We start from the raw sequence: 19,835 nt of genomic DNA, 5'->3' as shown, positions 1-19,835 counted from the left end.
TGATGTATAGCTAAGGAAATTGATGTCCAGTCGGAATAATATTGTCCTGACAATAGTGTAGTGGCTTACCAACAGGGCCATAGCCAGTATGAGGCAAACCGAGGCACTTGCCTCTGTCATTTTTTCGTGAAAGTTTAAAATAAAGCGTGATTCCAGTGTTGTCTTTAATCTGTACTCATCATAAACACTTAAAAATCTTCCGAAGATAATTTAACCACGGACATTGCCTCAGTCATTTTTTTTTTCTGGCTACGACCCTGACCAAGACTCTTTACTGAAATAGCTAACAGTGTGAAATAATTGACCTCTTAAAGTGTTACTACCTGTGTATTGGCATCATAATAGAGTCCAGTGGTGGAATCATAATAGTAACCAGTTGAAGGGTCGTACACATAGTTTGAAAGTGATTGTGGTCCAGTCTGCTGCTGCTGTTGTTGTTGTGCTGCATTCTGATGACTTTGTGTAACTTGATACTGTGCATTACCAGCTAAAAGTAAACAGAAAAAAAGTCAATCTGAGAAGAAATTTACACAAAGTGAAATCTTGAAAGATTCTTGTCGGCCAATCAACTCTTTGTTTGTTTCAAATGCAGTAAATGTTATTTAGGTGTTAGTGTTTAGTCGTCGAAAAAAGAATGCACCTTGACTCCCAGCTCAGCTATCACCAAGTTTGTTTTTGCAAGCCATGCTACAACAAGTTGCAAAATTATTGAGACAATTTAAAAAAAAAAACACCTTTTCTACCTCCCAATACCTGCAGTATCTAGAATTTAAACCTCTCCCCCTTTCAATGTTGACTGTTTAAGTTTCCAACAATTTTTTTGTCTTGCTAGCAACACTGATAAGGGGGGGAAGAGGTGGGCTGCAGTGTGAGAGCTAATAGCTAAATTTATAATGCACCTATTTTTGCAACTTGTTGTAGGAACTTCCTAGCAAAGATAATTTTCATGGAGGTACAGTTACATATTCCTATTTCCCCATCAGGAAGATCCTATACGACAACTAACAACAGTTACATAATACAGCCTCTAACCCATTGACCCCCAAGAGTGACATTTCATAGATTTTACTCTGTTGGCCTATGCGCGTGTCCAATGAAGAAGTGCGCAGGAGAGCCAGTACTGAGACCATCAGCGAACTAGTTAGGAAAAGGAGGTGGAAATGGATAGGGCATGTGCTGCGCATGGACAATAGCTGCCTATCACGAGTTGCCCTGACATGGGCACCAGAAGGGAAATGTAAGAGAGGAAGACCTAAAGAAACGTCGAGAAGGACTGCGGAGAAAGAGCGAATGGCAATGGGTTTCAACTCTTGGGCTGAGGCAGGATTGGCAGCAGCAAACAGGGTATCTTGGAGGAGCATGACTTCCGGCCCTATTAACCATAAGGGGAGAAGGAACTGATGATGAATGCCAGACGATTTTACTCATCAAAGGGGGTGTGAGCAGGTTCCACAAGTCAATGTGTTTCAACCTTTACATCCATTCAAAAACTATATCCCCTTTAAGGACGGTGCCTACTAATTCAAATTTATTTTTGCTCCAGTTTATGATTATGCAGAAAATGTAGATCTTAACAAGTGTTATTGAAATCCAAAAAGGAAAGTGGGGGTAACCATGCATTTTTCAAACATAATGGATGAATAATATTTGTAAAAAGCTTTAAAATACAAAGCAACGTATAACGTTCTTTCTCAAATTGACACTTAACTCTTTGATGCCAAAACTGGCAAGACTTAGTATTTTACTCTAACGCCAGACGATTTTACTCGTCAATGGGGAAACCCCAGGAGTCAATGGGTTAATTATCTCTGAAAAATGCATGGTTACCCCCAATTTTCTTTTTGGATACCAAGAGTACTTACTAAGATTTACTTTCTCCTGATAGTTTTAAACTGTGCAAAAAATCACTGTATTCGTGAGCATCACCGATAGGAAACCAGAGTGTCTCGAGATGCACAGAACGTATGCGCAATAACAATAGTAGGCACTGTCCTTAAGAGTGATGCTCATGATCTTGAAGTGTTTAACTCTGGTTCAGAGCTGGGGGGTTTTCAGTTTAAAAATCTCCTTATTTGGATGTAACGTAGCTTGCGCATTTTCCCCACGCGTACAGCTTTGATCTTATTTTTGTCCATATTTGGGCATAAAATTGGTGTCCTCAGCTTTGTTCCAAGAAAAAGAGTTGCAAGATACACGCTTCAAGGTCACGTGCTTCTGCTTTAACCCTTTGACTCCAAGAAGTGAGGAACTTTATTAATCAACAATTAACAGAAATCAAATCAACTGATTAGACTCAAGAGACTTCAAGTTATGAGACTTCATAGATTTTACCCCATCTAACACCAGACAATTTTACTTGTCAATGGAGGCAAGTTTAGGAGTGGTTAAGCTGTTGCAAGTTGAACCCAACAAATGAATTAAGCACTGGGATGATTGAGCACAAGACAACAACATGTATGTAGGAGGTATGAGGTTCAATTTTAGACAGACCAAACAAGGGTATTGTAATTGTAACTGAGGAGAAAGGGCTTCTTTTGTAGTCACCTCTTTGATTTGGTGCACTTTCCAATGTGCTTTGAGTCTCACCCCTTGAACTCCCAAGCCAGCCTGCACTGGCCATACTTACGGTACTATTTTACTCTGTCTAAAGCCAGACGATTTTTCTCGTCAATGGGGAACACCTGGGAGTCAATGGGTTAAGCACTTGCTGAAAAATGTCCCCATTAAAGTTCAGACTTCAATATAATCTTGATCTTTGCTAAGTTCCCATTTCACTCAGCACTTTGCTAATTTAGTTTACACACTAATATTCTTTAAAATAATAGCTATCATTTGGTACCAGTATCAATCAGTTAAGAAAAAAAAAAAAACAACCCGACAAAGTTATTCTAGTTGGCAATTCCCCTAAATTAGTAAATTTCATTGTACCTTGGCTTTGGACAGTTGTTGTCTCAGCTTCTTATGAAAAATAAAATAAACGTTTAGTAACAAAGAATGTTGACTAATTAATGCATAAGTGTGTTATCACAAAGGCTCAGCAGGAGAATTGAACGTCTACTGTACAAAAAACCTTATCAAAGGAAGGTTTTTTGATTCAAGTGAAAGTGACCTAACATACATGGTGCAAATAATAGTAGCAATTGCACAAATACAAAATTTTTCGCTGGCAACTCTTTCTAAGGAACCATTCAAGAAAACCTGTTTGGTTGTTTGGGATTAGATTTCACCCTTAGGCAAGAAACGTTTTCTGACCACTTTCCCACTCAATTGATGAAAGAACTCAAAAGGTGTCAAAAGACAAAACGACATTTAGTATTTTACAAGTAGTTTTCGTTGATAACTAATGAACCCAGGAGAGTGAAGGAACACCTTGAAGAAATCCATCATGGAGTTTGCTTGTCCAATGGGCAAGTCGGGGTCTTAAACTTTTCTTGCTGGCCTGTAAGAGCCAGTATTCCTCAAATTCCTGTGTGCAAACAGTTGGAATCTATGCCACAGTTGCTTGTGTTGTAAATCTTTCATGATCCCTTCAGGAAGTTTGAAGATTAAATAATTAGAGAGTCGTGGAGAGGTTGATAGAAAAATACTGTGCCAACGAGTTGGAAAACTGTCTTCGGAATCATTAATGACACGTTAAGGTTAAGCCCAAGTACAAAAACAAGCAGTGATTTATTGGACCAAAGTATTAACATAAATTATACATGTACAAAGGAATTTCAATAAAATTGTTTAGATCTGTCACAAGGCATATGGCTAATTGCCAACTTGTAAGCCAGCCACAATGACAAGCAAACCAGACCCATCTTTAACAGAGAGTTCTAATTTATTCTATTTTAGTGTATACCTGTGGTGCCTTGAGTGCTGACTTGTTGCTGATACTAAAAAGGCATAAACAAGGACAAAGATAATCATAAAGAGATACCGTACATACCTGCGTGTAACTCTTACTAACCAAGTTCAAGGTCTGTACTACAAGTTTTTTAACGGGGCCTAAGCTAAATTTCCTTAGCATGCATTCAATATGAAAGTCCCTTGGAACACAAAATACCTGCAATGCCAACACTAATAATTAACCCTTTGACGTCCAAACCAGCCTAAACTGGCCAGACTTAGTATTTTACTCTGTCTAACGCCAGACGATTTTACTTGTTAATGGGGAACCCCTGGGAGTCAATGGGTTAATTAATCACTCACTGAAAAACAATGTCCCCATCAAACCTTTGACGTCCAAACTGGCGTAAGCCTGCCAGACTTAGTATTTTACCCTACCTAATGGGACATTAAAACAAAGGCAAGTCAAGCTTGACTGATTCAGGTCTCTTTGTTTTAATGTCCCAGTGGGGGAATAATAATGAGCTTGCCCTCCAGCATGGCGGATTTTGTACCAAGTGATTCTTAGTTGCAAAAGGCCTCTTTAAGCATTGTCTCTTATCGTACAGACACCTGAAAAATTTGGGTGGTTCCCATGGGATTGTAACCCATGATCTCTGCGATGCCGGTGCAATGCTCAACCAACTGAGCCATGGAGCCACACAGTTGGAAGCAGGTCAATATGTTGGGCTCAGTTGTTCCCATGAAGGACTCAATGAATGAAAGAATAATAATATTAGAGATAGACTATTGATTGAGTTACGAGTTGAGTTGAGTTTGAGTTGAGTTTGAGTTAAGATTGAGTTAATATTGAGTTACGGTTTTTGGCATTTTTGGCACTTAAATCTAATAAATATTAAGTAGAAGTCACTGAGAAGACCATCAAACACCGTTTTCGTGAAGTGCACAGGTGTATATTTGCGAAATGGTTTTAAACTGATCAAAACAATCTTGAAATTTCATGCACAGCAGTATTCTTGTTTAACACTTTACCAGTTTCAGCACTTGGACTCCTCCGATTTGACAACTGTCTGTTTTGCTGTTATGTGGTCTCATCTTTCAGTTGTCCCTTCAGAAGATTATTCCAAGTCGACCACATGGCTGATGGCAAGACCAGACCACAACACCGTACTCTTTTCGACTAGTGAGAGCGATCTTTAATATCCCACAGTTTATGAATGTTGAAGGTTGTGAGACGGGACCTGCGATTTATGGTCCTTATTCGCGAAGACTTGAAAGTCTAACCATTTGCGGATGTTATTTCAAAGGCAGCGCTTTCTCCTCAATTACTTTAAGACCCTGAGTGTTGGGGGTCCGGCCAGAGTCGAACTCACGATCTCCTGCATAACAAACTGATCCACTGGCGCGCGGTTGTTCCTTTTAGCGATCAAGTCTATCGACGCAGAAAAGATGTCTTCTTGTAAGGCTAAGGATGGGATTTACTGTTAAGCCAGCTTATAGCCCTGGCGGCTAAACGATGAAACGTACCGTTTGTCGTCCAGCAGCGTGGTTTTCATGATCGGCTAAACGTTATTGGAACTAGTGAGCAGCAGGAGTGTTTATGTAAAATATGGAATCCGGAACCTGGAATGCGTTTTTTCCCTTACTGATCAAAGCCTTTGAACAGAAGTGCCTTTGTCAGTTCTCATTTATGTTCTTACAAAAACAAAAGAAACTGTGCATGAAAAACCAAAATTAATTAAGTTATATAACAAGTAAATAAATAAACAATGAGAAATAACTGTAAACTGCTTTATTACACATAACATGAGGATTTTATTCCATAAAGCTCATTTGTACAAATCTATACGCTTTATTTTCACATGTGGAAAAGGCTTATACAGCCAATCAGAATGGCGTACAGCTATTTCACATGTGGAAGTATAACCAATCAACGATAGCGTAAAGGCGTTTCCATGCCAATCACTCGTGCATCTCGTGCAAATCGTACTTTGTTATTGAATTAAATTAAATTTGCATTTGGTTGTATTGTTAGTGAGTTTTTGTTTCTAATTTGCGGTCAGAAAACTATTTTAATGAAAATTCTCGTCTTAATGAAAATTCTCGTCTTATGTGTCAAAAACCCTCACTCGCTCGTTCCTCGCTCGTTCGGGTTTTTAACACAAACAACTCGTGAATAAAACCCCGTACGCCGCACTTTCTATGACGTAAACTATATTTATGCAACATGATTTAAAGCGGTGCAAGTTTTAGGATGGTAGAAGTGTAGACAGAAAGAAATGTTTATCGTGATTTGGTCAGATCATAGACATACTTTCAATTTCAATACTCTGATTTCAAAACTTGTTTGTAGACCTTTTTTTAACTGGTTGAGTAGGGATCCAGACAGACAATTTTTAATTAACAATTAAAGATCACCACTTTGAACGCTTGCCAACGACTCTGTGGTTAACTATCAACATTCCATTGTGTGAGAACCAGAACCTGGACTGCGCAAAGATCCCAAGTCTTACCATATAGAAATGGGAAACAGAAGGTGAGCGAAACAAACTTCTTTTCATAGTGTTTTCACTGCTTAGTAACAAGTCATATTTTAAAATGGGGCCAGTATAGATTTCGAAAAAAAATGCAAATCGCACCCGTTACCTTTCTAGTCACAAAGTAACTCGCGAACCGGGCACCGTGACACAATCCGGGCTGCAGGTCTAAAACACAGGTCACTTTTGATGGGCTATGCGTGGCAGGTCATTATTTTACCTTTTCGAAAGTAACCCAAAACCCTAATTACCTAAACTTGGCTTTTAGGCCTAGGGTTAGGCAAATTGAGAGTTTGGGGTTACTTTCGAAAAGGTAAAACAATGACCTGCAAGTACAAGTGACCCGTCAAACTGAAAGTGACCTTTGTTTTAGACCCAACCCAATCTCGGTCATAAATTTCTGGGACACTTGATGCCACACATAAGTTCACCCCTTCCCCCCTTTTCGAAGTTGTTGGAAAAAAAAAACTATTGACTTTTCTCACGAATGCCCAAAGTCATAGCGCGATCAACATTGAAAAGGGGGGAAGGGGTTGTATTTTGGGTTGGTGTCACCATCTTTTTGGCTGGGATTGTAGCTAGGCAACTAGATGTCATAGCGGACCGAAGTAGGGATTAACGTGCAGTTAATTTCATAACTTACAGTTTAAGTTACCACTTAATAGCACTTAAAAGAAAAATGTAATACCATCAAGGCCAGGCGAAACAATCAAGCATTACTTTCAACATCTTGTGTCGTTCAACTTTGCAGTGAAATGGTGTTCCGACATGTGTGACTAGGTCAAACATTTTCATTTATTTAAATGCTCTGCTCGTTTAACTGCCAACATTACAAAATTTCGGAGAGTTGCAAACGTATAAGTAACAGTTGTGTTGACTTATTGATTTTTTTGAAATTTCAGCGGTTATGAGCAAAAAGCGTAATGCGGGCTCACTTCGTCAAATGTTTCCCTCTCGTTTACGGCGTGTTGATCGACCATGATGCTGGACGACAAATACGGTTCATAGTAGCCGCCGGGCCGGCTTTAACTGGCTTAACAATACAGCCCATGTATCTCTCTAAGGTATCGTTTTGACGTCGATAGACTTAACAGTAGCAACAAGAATGATGCCGTGAAAGGTGTGATAATTATAAGATTGTTTTGATCATTGGAAAGCCATGCCATTTTGCAAAATTTTATGCAAATATATCTTTCAACGCGAAGAAAACAGTTTTCGAAGTGACTTGTACTGAATATTTACTACTTTTAATTCCGAAAAACGCCAAGAACTGTAACTCAATCTTAACTCAAACTCAACTCAAACTCAACTCAACTCGTAACTCGATGAATAGCCGATCCCATAATATTATACTTTTCTTTCGTTGAAAGATAAGACAAGTGCAAGGATCACTTTTCCATTTCCACTCTTAATACTTGTCATCATTTGAAATCATGACTCTTATCAAATCAGAGTGCGAGTTGTTACTCGCAGTCCTGGACAAGTATCTGAGCAAATGAATTTGAATATTACCAGCAATCATTGATATATCCTAACATCCTACCTGCATCAATGTACCGGTAATTCCACTATTCATTAGAATTGGGATGTTTACCTGCTGTTGATATGTAGCAGAACTGACTGCATCATACGCCTGTGCTTGCGCAGCATAACTTTCTGCTGTAACAGTTCCCATGGTACCAGCAGCCTGTGCTTGAGCCATGGCATTGGCTGCGACACTGGATGACTGCTGTGTCTGAGATGAGCTGGGCATCTGTGACCACTGAGCTTGTTCAATGGCTGCAGCTGCAACTGTGGCACTAAAAACAAAAACAAAAACAAACCAATAACCACACTCAACTAAGACTATGCGACTCATCAAAAAAATCCTAATAGATAGAACACAGCTTAGCACCTTATCCTCAGTTCACTTTTTGATCATTATTCAAATTGCTGCACATGTTATGTTCTTATTATGAGTCAGTATCCTTAACAATGGGGGCAAGTCTCAATTAATTTTATGTAATAAGCCCTAAGGCTTCACTGAGATTTCCCTGCCACAAATTATTCTCTAATCCCTTAGTTTAGTTCTTTATTAATTTTCTTTTCTTTTTTAACCTAATTGCTTGTACTTAGTTCCCCATCACTATGTTATCTTGAACTAGATTCACTAATTACCTGATTGTATTGTTACAGTATCTCTTTTGTTATGGCTTTTCTTTCCCTAATAAAAATTGTATTATGTGGCAAATGAAATAAAAAAAAAAGAGGCTGACCGCAGTCAACGGCAATGAAGAGGCTCCTTTTTCAATACCTTCTACCATTGTTATTGTGGTAGGGGAGGGCACTACTCAAACTCTGTTGCATGCACAACTCAAAGACACATGCAAAATCTCATACAAAAAAGGAAAATATTAGACAGACACATAAAAAGATTTCTTTTTATAGTTTTTACAAACTTTTCCCAATTCTCTCACACTGTACACCTTTCTTACCTAGTTTGACCCCTATACTGTGGGTTAACGCCCACGTCGCCAGTGGAGGGTAGGTGCCCAGGAAGCCTGGGGGCTGCAACCTCAGTCACATCCCCAAGGCGCTAGAACACCCGACTGGCCTGCCCAACCCGCAACCAAGCCACGAGCCCCCCGCGCCAGGCCCCCCTAAGGCACCCGTCACACTTGAGCCAGATAGCTCAGTGGAATAATAATAATAATAATAAGAACACACAAAAAAAAAAAGAGCACAAAAAAAACACAAAAAAAAACACACACAAAAAAAAAACACCCGGGGGGGGGGGAGAGGGAGGGAACGCCGAGAACCACTAAACTCCTAAACCGACTCACAACGCCACGCCAACAAACACGCTGCAAGCACATTGGACAACGCATGCACTACGCAGGAATACCGCTGAACCATGTCAGCCCCAGGGCTCCCCCAACCTAAAGAGTGCTGCAAACGCTACAAAAACGCATAACAACGCTAACAAACGCCTGCAAAACGCTACTGACCGGACTAGCTCCCGGTCGTGAACCATGTAACTATAACAAACGCTACAGAACGCACCAAAACGCTGAACAACGCTACCAGACGGCCAAGACACTAACAACCGCCTGCAAAACACTACTGACCAGACTAGCTCCTAGTCGTTAACTATGTTAAATTTTATTTAACTATATTTAACGCCCACGTCGCCAGTGGAGGGTAGGTGCCCAGGAAGCCTGGGGGCTGCAACCGCAGTCACATCCCCAAGGCGCTAGAACACCCGACTGGCCTGCCCAACCCGCAACCAAGCCACGAGCCCCCCGCGCCATGCCGAAGGGATCTCCGGGTAAGAAGAACCCGGAGCAAGGGGGCTCGGGGCAACTAGGCCTAAGCCCCCGATAGCCCAAACCTGAGGCACCCACCCCCGCTGGTAACCAGAGAAATCCACTACCTGTTACGCCACCAACTGGGAGGAAACACGGACAATGGAACTAACTGGAGTTCTGATATAGATCTGGTATGCCTCGCTCGACCAATGCCCCAAGGTTTTGATCAGGTGATCCGGAACACCACGTGCCGCTGCAGTGGTCGCCGCCCCAATCCGGAAACTATGGCCGGAGTAGGCGCCGGAGTACCCAGCCCCATGAAGGGTAGACTGCAAAAAGGATGATAGCTGCTGCCGGGTAAGAGGACGACCATCACTAAACAAGAACAGGGGCCCTGGAGCAGACCCACGCAGAGACAAGTACGTGCCCAACGCTGTTATGGGGCACACAGAGCCCGAGCCACGCCCCAAGTAGATATCACAACCCGCACGGAAGGGGTCTGTCTTGGAACATTTGATACGGACTTTGAAACAAGAGGGATTCACCAAGGAGTCCGCTTGCAGGTCGCTAACAGTCATATGGGTGTGAGGATCAAAGGCCGAGTTGACCGTGAATTCGCCCGCACGCAAAAACCCAAAAAATGCCAAGCAGCACGCAGCCCACAACATCACATGGTCTCTAGTAGACAGGTCCAAAGAGCACTGAATGACCTTCAGATGATCAACGGTGATAGGTAGGCGCCTGGGTGACACTGGACCTTGAACTCGCTTAATACCCCTTAGCAGACGCTGCAAACGAAGACAGTTGACTAGCGGGTCGGGAAGGCCATGGTCAATGTGAAGGGAGCGCACTGCTGATAGATAGACCTTGATGGAGGAATGGTTCAGGTTGTCGGCCAGGAAGGAAGCAAAGCGCATGAGAGTCTCCTCAGTGGCTGGGGGGATGGAGCCATCCTGGTTTGCACGACCATCCTGGCGGCAAAAGTCTGTAAATCGACGTTGGGCGGATCGGTACACTCGTCGGGTGGAAGGTGCAAGACCTTGGGTAAGTAAGAACCGACACTTCTGAGTCAAGGCATCTGAAGCGCTGCCAGAAGGGAAGCAGGAATAGGAGACGGGGTTGGGTCGGCCTGTGGCTCCAGGCGTCTGAACCGCTGAAATTGGAATCGAGAGAGTGCATCAGCAACTGGATTAGCTTTGCCTCGAACAGATGAAGCTGTAAATGAGAAGGAATGATGGATGGCCAGCATAGTCAAATAACGCAGCAACACCATTAGGTTTTTGTCCCGCGAGGTGCCAGACTTAAGTACGGCCACCACAGACTCGTTGTCACAAAAGAACTCGACCCGCCGAGATACCCACTGACAGCCCCACAGATAGGCTGCCACTACAATTGGGAAGAGCTCCTTGTACGCTATAGATGAGGAACTTTGTGCAGCTGACCAGGCACCAGCAAACCAGTGGGATTTAAAAATAGCTCCATAGCCCAAAGAGCCCGCTGCATCCGATGAGACCTGGAAGTCCGGGAGAGGTGCCCATGTGGGCATGCAGAAAAAACTGAGGCCATCCCAAGTTTGGAACAGTTCCCGCCACCAGGTTAAATCCCGCCGAAATTCCTGGTTAAGCCTAATGGGGTGATCATCACGGCGAAAGGCACAAAGCAAGTCGATCATCCGACGAAGGAATGTCCTACCCTGTGGGGCGACCTTGCAGGCGTGATGGAGATGGCCAATCAGGGATTCCAGCTCGCGACGTTTACAAAAACGTTTTTCCGACCACTCATCTAACAGTGAAACAATCCTATCTCTCTTGTCAGTCGGAAGGCGAGCCTGAAGGTTCTCGGAGTCAAGTTCAATCCCAAGGATTGTAAGACGAGTCGCGGGTCCCTCCAACTTATCTGGATTAAGGGGAAGGCCAAGTTTTGAACACAGACGAACGCAGGTTTGAAGGTTGTTGTGGCACACAGGAGACGCCGGTGGGCCCAAAGTGAGGAAATCGTCCAAGTAATGACGGAGAAATGTAACCTCATAATTGTGAACCAGGATCCATTCAACCAGGTCTGCAATGGCGGTGAAAATAAATGGTGCTGAACGCAGCCCAAAAGGGAGCACCAAATCCACAAAATATTGCCCACGCCACTTCATGCCAAGAAGGGGGCGATCGTCTGGGTGGATAGCCACATTCCGATATGCACTGGCCACGTCGAACTTGGCCATTAACGTTCCTCGACCCAGAGACATTATGCCATCAATGAAAGCATCCACTGAAACATACTGAACTGTAAACGGGGGCTTAGGGATGCCGTCATTGACGCTTTGCCCCTCTGGGGATGATAGGTCTAAAATGAGACGCCACTTCCCAGGCTGATTAGTTTTGGGGATCACCCCGAAACGACTTATTTGCAATGACGGAAGCGGGGGCACTGGAAAAGGACCTGCCACCCTGCCAGAAGAGACTTCAGCTTGCAAGTAGGAGTCAATCACTGATGGGTGCTCAGCAGAGCTACGCATGTTTGAAGATGCAGATTTGAGGGACACCAAGGATGGGTCAAAGCCTATCCGAAATCCATCCCGTATGCCAGAAGTCACAAATGCCACAGCTGACTTGTTGGGATGGTGGCATAATTCGGCTTGAAATTGATCCAACTGTAATGGTGTGACCTGAGACACCGGAGATAACGGGGCAAAAGAGACAACTGGAACGCTGGGCTTAACTGGAACAGAAACGGGAACTGAGACTGGAACTGAAACTGGAACAGGACAAAACAACTTTGCCAACTGAGGCAATCCATTCGGCTGGCGAGGCAACGCAATCACATCATTCAAACTATGTACAAACACAACACTGGGCGAACCTCGCCCCTCAGTACTGTCCCCTGCTCCCTCCAGGGGAGGGGGAGCGGGAACGGGAACGAAATCCAGCTGAGCGGGGAAAGGGGCAGTTAGCCTTGGTATGCTCTCCCTCGCAATTGCTGCAGTTGTGGCGGAACTTGCACTTCCCAAATAGCCACCGGCATTTCCCTTCATTCCAGGAATGGCAGAATGGTGTGCGTCGGTGGGAGTCTGGGCTGTCTGAGGAAGACTGAGGAAACCCGGAAAGGGAAGACGGCCTTGGTTGCAGTGAGGACGATGCTGGCAAACGCAAATGAAAACTATACAGATCCAAATTCATTTTGGACCAATCCGTAAGGCCCGAGGCAGCGGCATCCCTTCTGAAGGCCAGATCGTATTCAAGCCAAGCCAGACCTGGATATTGGCGGGCTGTTTGAATAATGAGCAGCTTATATCTGGTCAAGTCTAACCAACGCAGGGGGTGAGAGGCACACAGGACCAGCTGGAAAATCGTGAAGGCCTCAGTCCAAGTAAGAATATCCTTGATTTCAACCTGCCTGCGTTTTACGTTGGACACCAGGAGTTTACCCTCCAGGAAGGTCTGTGGTTCCTGATCCCCAGCTCGGAGATTGACTGTAAGTAGATCCGCCAACTCCACGAACTGGCCCTCGATGATCTTCTTGGCCAATTTTGCCGGGACTGGTGCATGACCAGGACCAACAATGAAAGCCTTCTCAGACGTAGGCACTGATCCAGAGTTACCAAAACTTGGCAGGCTGCCAGATACACTGGGACTCGCGAATAGAGAGGTGATGGGGGCCACGAAGTGGGCCGCGCTCGAGTCAGTGATGGCAGACATGGGAGAAAAAGTAGGAACAAAGGCAGGCAAAGTAAACGTACCTGATGACGCCCCAAAAGCCATAGACGAGACATTGACATCACAAGAAACAGCAGTCGATCCAGAGGAGCTAGATGGAGTGACGCCAACAGAAGTGCCAAGGACGGAAGGGGGTAATGGCGAGGGGGCGCTCCCTTGAATTGAAGAGATGATAGTCGGAAGGGTGCTTCCAAGCGCGCGACCAACAGCCTCGGCGATCGAATCGACGGCCAAAGGCGCCACGGGGCCAGAGGGAGCCGTAGAAACCACCATCGGCGCGGGGGACAAGAGAGGTATGTCCTCCGAACGAAGTCCAGCGGACAAGCTATTGTTGGTTGAACGAGGTGGGTTCGGCATGATGTATGATCGAACACCAACCAGCGACGAGCGAGTTAGAGGCGACCACGAAAAAGAAGTGAAAAACGAACCAACAAACACGACAGAGAGCGAGAAAAAACCGCGGGCGATGAAGGACGAAATCCTTTGGCCACGTTAACGGATCGGCGATCACACTACGGTCCAGGGACGAAAGAGCGACGAGTGAAGGAAAGACAAACCAATAAACACGACAGCCGCCGAAGAAAAAACCCTGGTCGATGACTGACGAAATCCTTAGAATTTATTCCTTTGTTGACCACAACTGGGAACCGCTACACTAAGCCCGCCAAAATAAACGTATCGGAGCACACGATGGTCCGAAGCACGAAAGAGCGATGAGCGAGTAAAGACAAACCAACAGACACGACAGAGGGCGAGGAAACCACGGTCGATGACGGAAGAAATCCTTGTGTTTTCTCTATTGTTGTTTTTCTTTTGTTGACCACAACTGGGAACCGCTACACTAAGCCCGCCAAAGAAACGCCACGCTATCTGAGCGACGAGCCGACTATCGGAACTGGTACAAGAGAAGGTAAGACGAACCACAACACGGCGGTGAAGACGAGATGGAGACGGTCAAAGATCAAAGAACTTCTATTTCAACCTGGACAGCGACCGAGATAGCCAACGAAGCGAGAAGAAGAACGCCGAGAACCACTAAACTCCTAAACCGACTCACAACGCCACGCCAACAAACACGCTGCAAGCACATTGGACAACGCATGCACTACGCAGGAATACCGCTGAACCATGTCAGCCCCAGGGCTCCCCCAACCTAAAGAGTGCTGCAAACGCTACAAAAACGCATAACAACGCTAACAAACGCCTGCAAAACGCTACTGACCGGACTAGCTCCCGGTCGTGAACCATGTAACTATAACAAACGCTACAGAACGCACCAAAACGCTGAACAACGCTACCAGACGGCCAAGACACTAACAACCGCCTGCAAAACACTACTGACCAGACTAGCTCCTAGTCGTTAACTATGTTAAATTTTATTTAACTATATTTAAAATTCCCAAGTACCATAAATAGAGGAGGAAAAAATAGCGCTCATCGTCACTAATTTGAAGCCAATTTTAAATTACACGTATTAGCCTGCAGGCGCCCTGTTACTGGCTTTCGCTGTTATATTAATAACATCTTGTATTATTTCTGTCTAATTAAGGTACAAATAAATAATTGTTGTTGTTGTTGTACAGCCACACCGTCCTCAATTTTTTTCTGAGGATGTACAGCTGTAAGCAATACCAGATTGCGAGAACATTTTGTCTCAGACATTGTGTTAGCTTGAGTTTTTTGAGTTACGTTATTAGACTCATCGTTTACATGTATTAAATTTGTCCTCATTACAATTGAATTTTGGGCTACTAATGGTAACATGAAGTGGTAAATTTCAGAATCAGAAGAATCATACAATCGGACACTTTTCTCTAGATGGAGAGTTCAAATTGGAGAATAGGGAAAATTGTTCAATTGGAGAACTTTCACTAGATGCATTGGTAAAATCAGCGAATCTGAGACGTTTTACTATGGAAGTCGTAAAATTAGAGAATACCATCGAGAGCATCTCTGCGACTAAATCAGAGAATTGTGCCTAAATTGGCTCTACTATTCTCTGATTTAGCCATTATTGCACCATTCTTGAGTTTTGCCCCCACTATGCTCACAAGTCTTTCTCCACTTGAACAGGATACAAAGTTGTCACAAGCTTAACACGTCTTACCTGTTTTGTTTAGGGGGATTGTCATGCTTGGCATAAGAAGCAGTGACAATTCGATCATCAATGGTAAAGTGTGGTTGCATGTTAGAAATGATCTCTAGCAATTGACTTGCTTCCTGCGTAAAAGAAAAATTGGCACGCATTGCGTATGTGTGGTAGTGCGGTAACTTAACACTTTGACACCCAAACCGGCCTGAACTGGCCAGACTTGGTATTTTACTCTGTTTAACGCCAGACGATTTCTCTCGTCAATGGGGAACCCCCGAGAGTCAATGGATTAACAGTGCTTTATTCCATAACCTTCAACTGAGCTGTGTTTTGTTTTCCCAGGAGATTCAAGTTGTCTTTTCGCAATATTTAGCTCTAATAGTACCCGCTATTGTTTTAGTATTGTAAATCATTATAGTGCCATGCAATTTTGCTTGACCAGAGTCCCTAAAAACTTGCCCTTCCTTAGTATTCCTGCTTGTTTTGCCTTTACTAACACCGAACCCCCCCCCCCCCCCCCCCATCTACAGGAGGTACCACGTGATAAGTACATTGTATCTCTTTCACTATTCCCACAGTGGGACAAATGCCAAGTTTGGTCCATGGCTAGTTGCCACAGTTACCTCACATCACTTGGTAGCCCTGCCTATCAACTCACTTTGCCATTGGGCAACTACTCTCCTACTACAAAGTTAAGGGTTAAACTTAATGATAATTCATTACCTCAATGGATCCCAGCTCAACAAAACAAAAACCTCTTGACGTGCTCGTTAATTTATCCCTTATTAAACGAACATCATATATTGGAAGGGCTGTAATTTCCACTAGAGCTTTTCGTATCTAAAATAAGAGTAAAAATTAGTTTCATTGACATTAAACATCAATAATGACCAAAACATTTCCTTAGCTGGCAATAAACAGATCAGAAATGAACTTCACTAATCAACCCTTTCACCACTAATATGGCTACTTAGAGATTTTACTCTGCCTAACATCAGATGATTTTACTCTTCAATGGGGGCTACTTCAGAGGTGAAAAGGTTAACAACATCAAGGTGCACTCAAAAACAATGTCCCCTTTAACCCTTCCCTCCTAAGAGTGATACTTATAGATTTTACTCTGTCTAACACCAGATTATTTCACTCGTCAATGAAAGCTGCTTTACGGGTGAAAAGGTTAACAACATCTAGGTCCACTCAAAATCTACAGGCCTGGCTGCCGGTGGAGAAGAGAGATAGGATCATTGCTCTGTTAGATACATGGTCAGCTAAGCGTTTCTGCAAACATCGTGAAGTGGAGTCCCTTATTGGTCAACTCCACCATGTCTGTGTTGCAGGTCATTTTGTTCCTTAGGTTAATTTGCAACCAAACTAGGTCATTTTGTTTCAACCTAGGTCATATTATTTTAAGCTAGGTTGAAATTGATAGTAGGAAACATCAACAAAAACCCATCAATATTAGTAAGTACATGTAATATATTGGTTAGTAAATTAGTCCTAGAGGAAAGGGGATGAACTTAGTGCAGCTTAGATTTTCATGAGTATTTTATAAAACCCCAATGGTTGTTAAGTCTAGGCACTGATTTTAAATGGTTAGCATTAAGATTGAGGTTAGGCATACAATGCATGATAACCGATTGTACTTTTCTTTCTCAGAGCTTTTTAGGACATTGTTCATTGATGAATCTCCTTAGGATGGCAGAGGGCAACAATATTGAATTATTGTCCAAGGAATAGAAGAACTGAAACACATACATGATGTATTGTTGATTTTTAATTTGCTTAGTTATTTCCTCTATCTTTTGCTTACTTTGAATTCATATTAATCAAAGGCAAGTAAAAACAAAACTTTGAAAAGTCAGGAAAAGGGTCTAATAATCTATTGATTAGAAGTCATTTTGTAGGCTCTTGTAAGTGTTATATCTTTTGAATTATGAAATAAAATATTTGTTACTTTTTTTCAATTTTGCTGAGTCTGCTTGTAGTGATAAATCCAAATTTTGTGATTATTTTGGGACAGTCCCCTTCAAGATCTCGGATTTGAGTAAGTAGCACATTTGGATGAAGGGGCGTTTCCTTTTCCATTTTATTAATTTTCAGCGCCACATAATCCTGAAGTTCGAACTTCTTCTTTTTCTTCTTCCCTTTCTGGTGCATGATAACGACAAAAGATAGACTGCTGGCTGCCTGCAAATAGCGCTGACAAGCAGTATTTAAGTTGAAAACCCATTTCAAACAGTGCTGATAAACAGTATTTAAGTCTCAGGACCCATTTTTTAGCCGTTAGCTTTCAATAACTGTGATTCAGGGTTAGTCTGTAGTCCACGGTCTGCATTTGGCAAGTGTCAGACACCGCTCTCCTTTAATGTCAAGCTCATCCTGCCACTTTTTCAAATTATTCACCATTTTCCTGCTCTGCATGTGATGTAGTTGTGACTTGTCCAATCATTTGTGGCTTTTTAACTTCTTTTCTCCGAGAGATTCCAAAAACAACTTCATACGGCATTTTGCCAATTGTTCTGTGAATGGTTATGTGTTTTTTACAAGCGGTTTCTCCAAGATGATGACACCAGTGGTTCGGAGACGAGTTCTTTTCTTTGATTAAACTGTAAAGGTTATCTTTTGTTGTTCTATTTGCCTGTGCCACCATCTCTTTTTCACTGTGGGAACGCTGTGTTTGCGGCGAAAATCCGTTTGTTATATCATGACTAGAAATGATGCCTTGTTCCTGGACCAGGTGTATTTTGCATAGCGACGTAACAAAACTTAATTCGTACAATATTTGACTATTTGTCCTTCAGAATCAAGAGTCCACCTCTTTCAAACAATTTTTGCTTTCGTTGCACTGGAGACTCAGACTGTTTTTCATTCTTCTTTAGATAAATTTAGCCTATGGACCCTTTAACTTCTTCACAAAGTTTCATCTGCAGCCTTTTAACTGTGTATGAAGTCTCACTTTATGTCATTTACGCATGTGCGAAATGGTAGTTGTCGTGAAGGCTTGGAAATAGCTTAAACTCATTGGTAGAAAAAACATCTGGACGCTTTCAGTTGCTGATTCGATCGCTTGGCGGTTAATACTGAGGAGACGTAATCTCAGATGTCCTATGGTGCGAGGGTTCGAATCCTTGGAGCGGCATGGAATGTTGTGAAAGTTCAAGGTAATAAGTGACACAGTCCGTTGGTAGTAAGCAAAGACAGTAAGGGGAAAGGAGAGGGAGAGACGGTAGGTGGACGAAGAACGGAAAGGTGCTTTCTTTTTTATTCCCCCTAAAAATCCAGGCCCCATTTTTTAAATTACATCCCCAAAAAAAAGGGAAACCCTTTTTTAGACAGTTCATAATAACCTAGGTTGAAACAAAATAACCTAGTTCAAAATATTTTGACCTAGCTTGAAATCATTTTGACCTAAAGTACATTTCAAACTACAACATCTGTAAGATTGCCCCCCAGGGGAGGACATTTTTCCACCAGATGATTAACTTGTTAGGTACATTCAGGCGTAACGACCACCTTATTCGGCTAAACCGGGCATTTCATTTGGACCTGACTTGGTGGCGGGAATTGTATTAGAGCTGGGATGGTCTTAGTTTTTTGTTGATGCCTGCTTGGGCCCCTCTCCCTGACTTCCAAGTCTTGTCAGATGTCGCAGGCTCCCTGGGCTTTGGAGTGATTTTCAACAGCCAATGGTTTTTTGTTACGTGGTCGGCTTCTCAACAACATCTATGTACTGCTTATAAGGAACTGTTTCCGATTGTTGTGGCAGCTCATTTGTGGGGTTCTCAGTGATCTTCGCTGCAGGTTGAGTTCCTATGTGATAACGAGTCAGTGGTGGCTGTATTGTCGTCAGGTACCTCTAGAGATGCAGACTTAATGGTTTTGTTGCGTTACTTGGCATTGTTAGCAGTGCGCCATTAATTTTCTTTTACAGCGTCATCAGTTTGTGGAAAAGCTAACCTTGTCGCGGATTCTCTCTCTGGTTTCCAGCTGCAGCGTTTTCGGCACCTGGCCCCACAAGCTGCAGAAACTCCAACGCCAATTCCTCCAGCTCTCCTGAAAGCACTGCAAGTTACCTGACAGCGAGATGCCAGTTTTTTCTCACTCAGGGCCTCCCTCCATCTACACGTCAGGTTTACTTATCTGCCCAGCACCGCTATGACAAGTTCTGTCGTCAGGAGGGCCTTTTGAGTCCAGAAGGGGCCCTTGCGCCAGCCGACGAACAGTCACTTATGCGTTTTGCATCACTGTTGGCCGATAATCTTCACCACTCATCCATCAAGGTATACCTCAGTGCAGTGCGGTCCCTTCACATTGACAATGGTTTGCCTGATCCCCTGGTCAACTGTCTATAGCTGACCTGAAAGCTAACCGTTGTAAATAA

At 43.2% G+C, this 19,835-nt stretch overlaps 1 protein-coding gene across 2 annotated transcripts in view; it reads right to left on the bottom strand.

The window, feature by feature from the left end:
• LOC138057257 (RNA-binding protein 5-like) overlaps positions 1-19,835 on the bottom strand; it is a 62,553-nt gene that overhangs the window by 33,230 nt on the left and 9,488 nt on the right. The window contains exons 11-16 of one of the 2 annotated variants that reach the window (XM_068903298.1): positions 16,178-16,294; positions 15,470-15,582; positions 7,963-8,167; positions 3,845-3,878; positions 2,929-2,958; positions 324-487 (exon numbers count right to left, since the gene is read on the bottom strand). In XM_068903298.1, the coding sequence (XP_068759399.1) occupies positions 324-487; positions 2,929-2,958; positions 3,845-3,878; positions 7,963-8,167; positions 15,470-15,582; positions 16,178-16,294 (663 nt within the window). The remainder of the gene's footprint in view (positions 1-323; positions 488-2,928; positions 2,959-3,844; positions 3,879-7,962; positions 8,168-15,469; positions 15,583-16,177; positions 16,295-19,835) is intronic. The other variant, XM_068903300.1, reaches the window with a different exon arrangement.

This window comes from Montipora capricornis, chromosome 7, assembly GCF_036669925.1.
Source record: "Montipora capricornis isolate CH-2021 chromosome 7, ASM3666992v2, whole genome shotgun sequence".
NCBI lineage: Eukaryota > Metazoa > Cnidaria > Anthozoa > Scleractinia > Acroporidae > Montipora > Montipora capricornis.
This window is presented reverse-complemented; position numbering and strand designations above follow the sequence as displayed.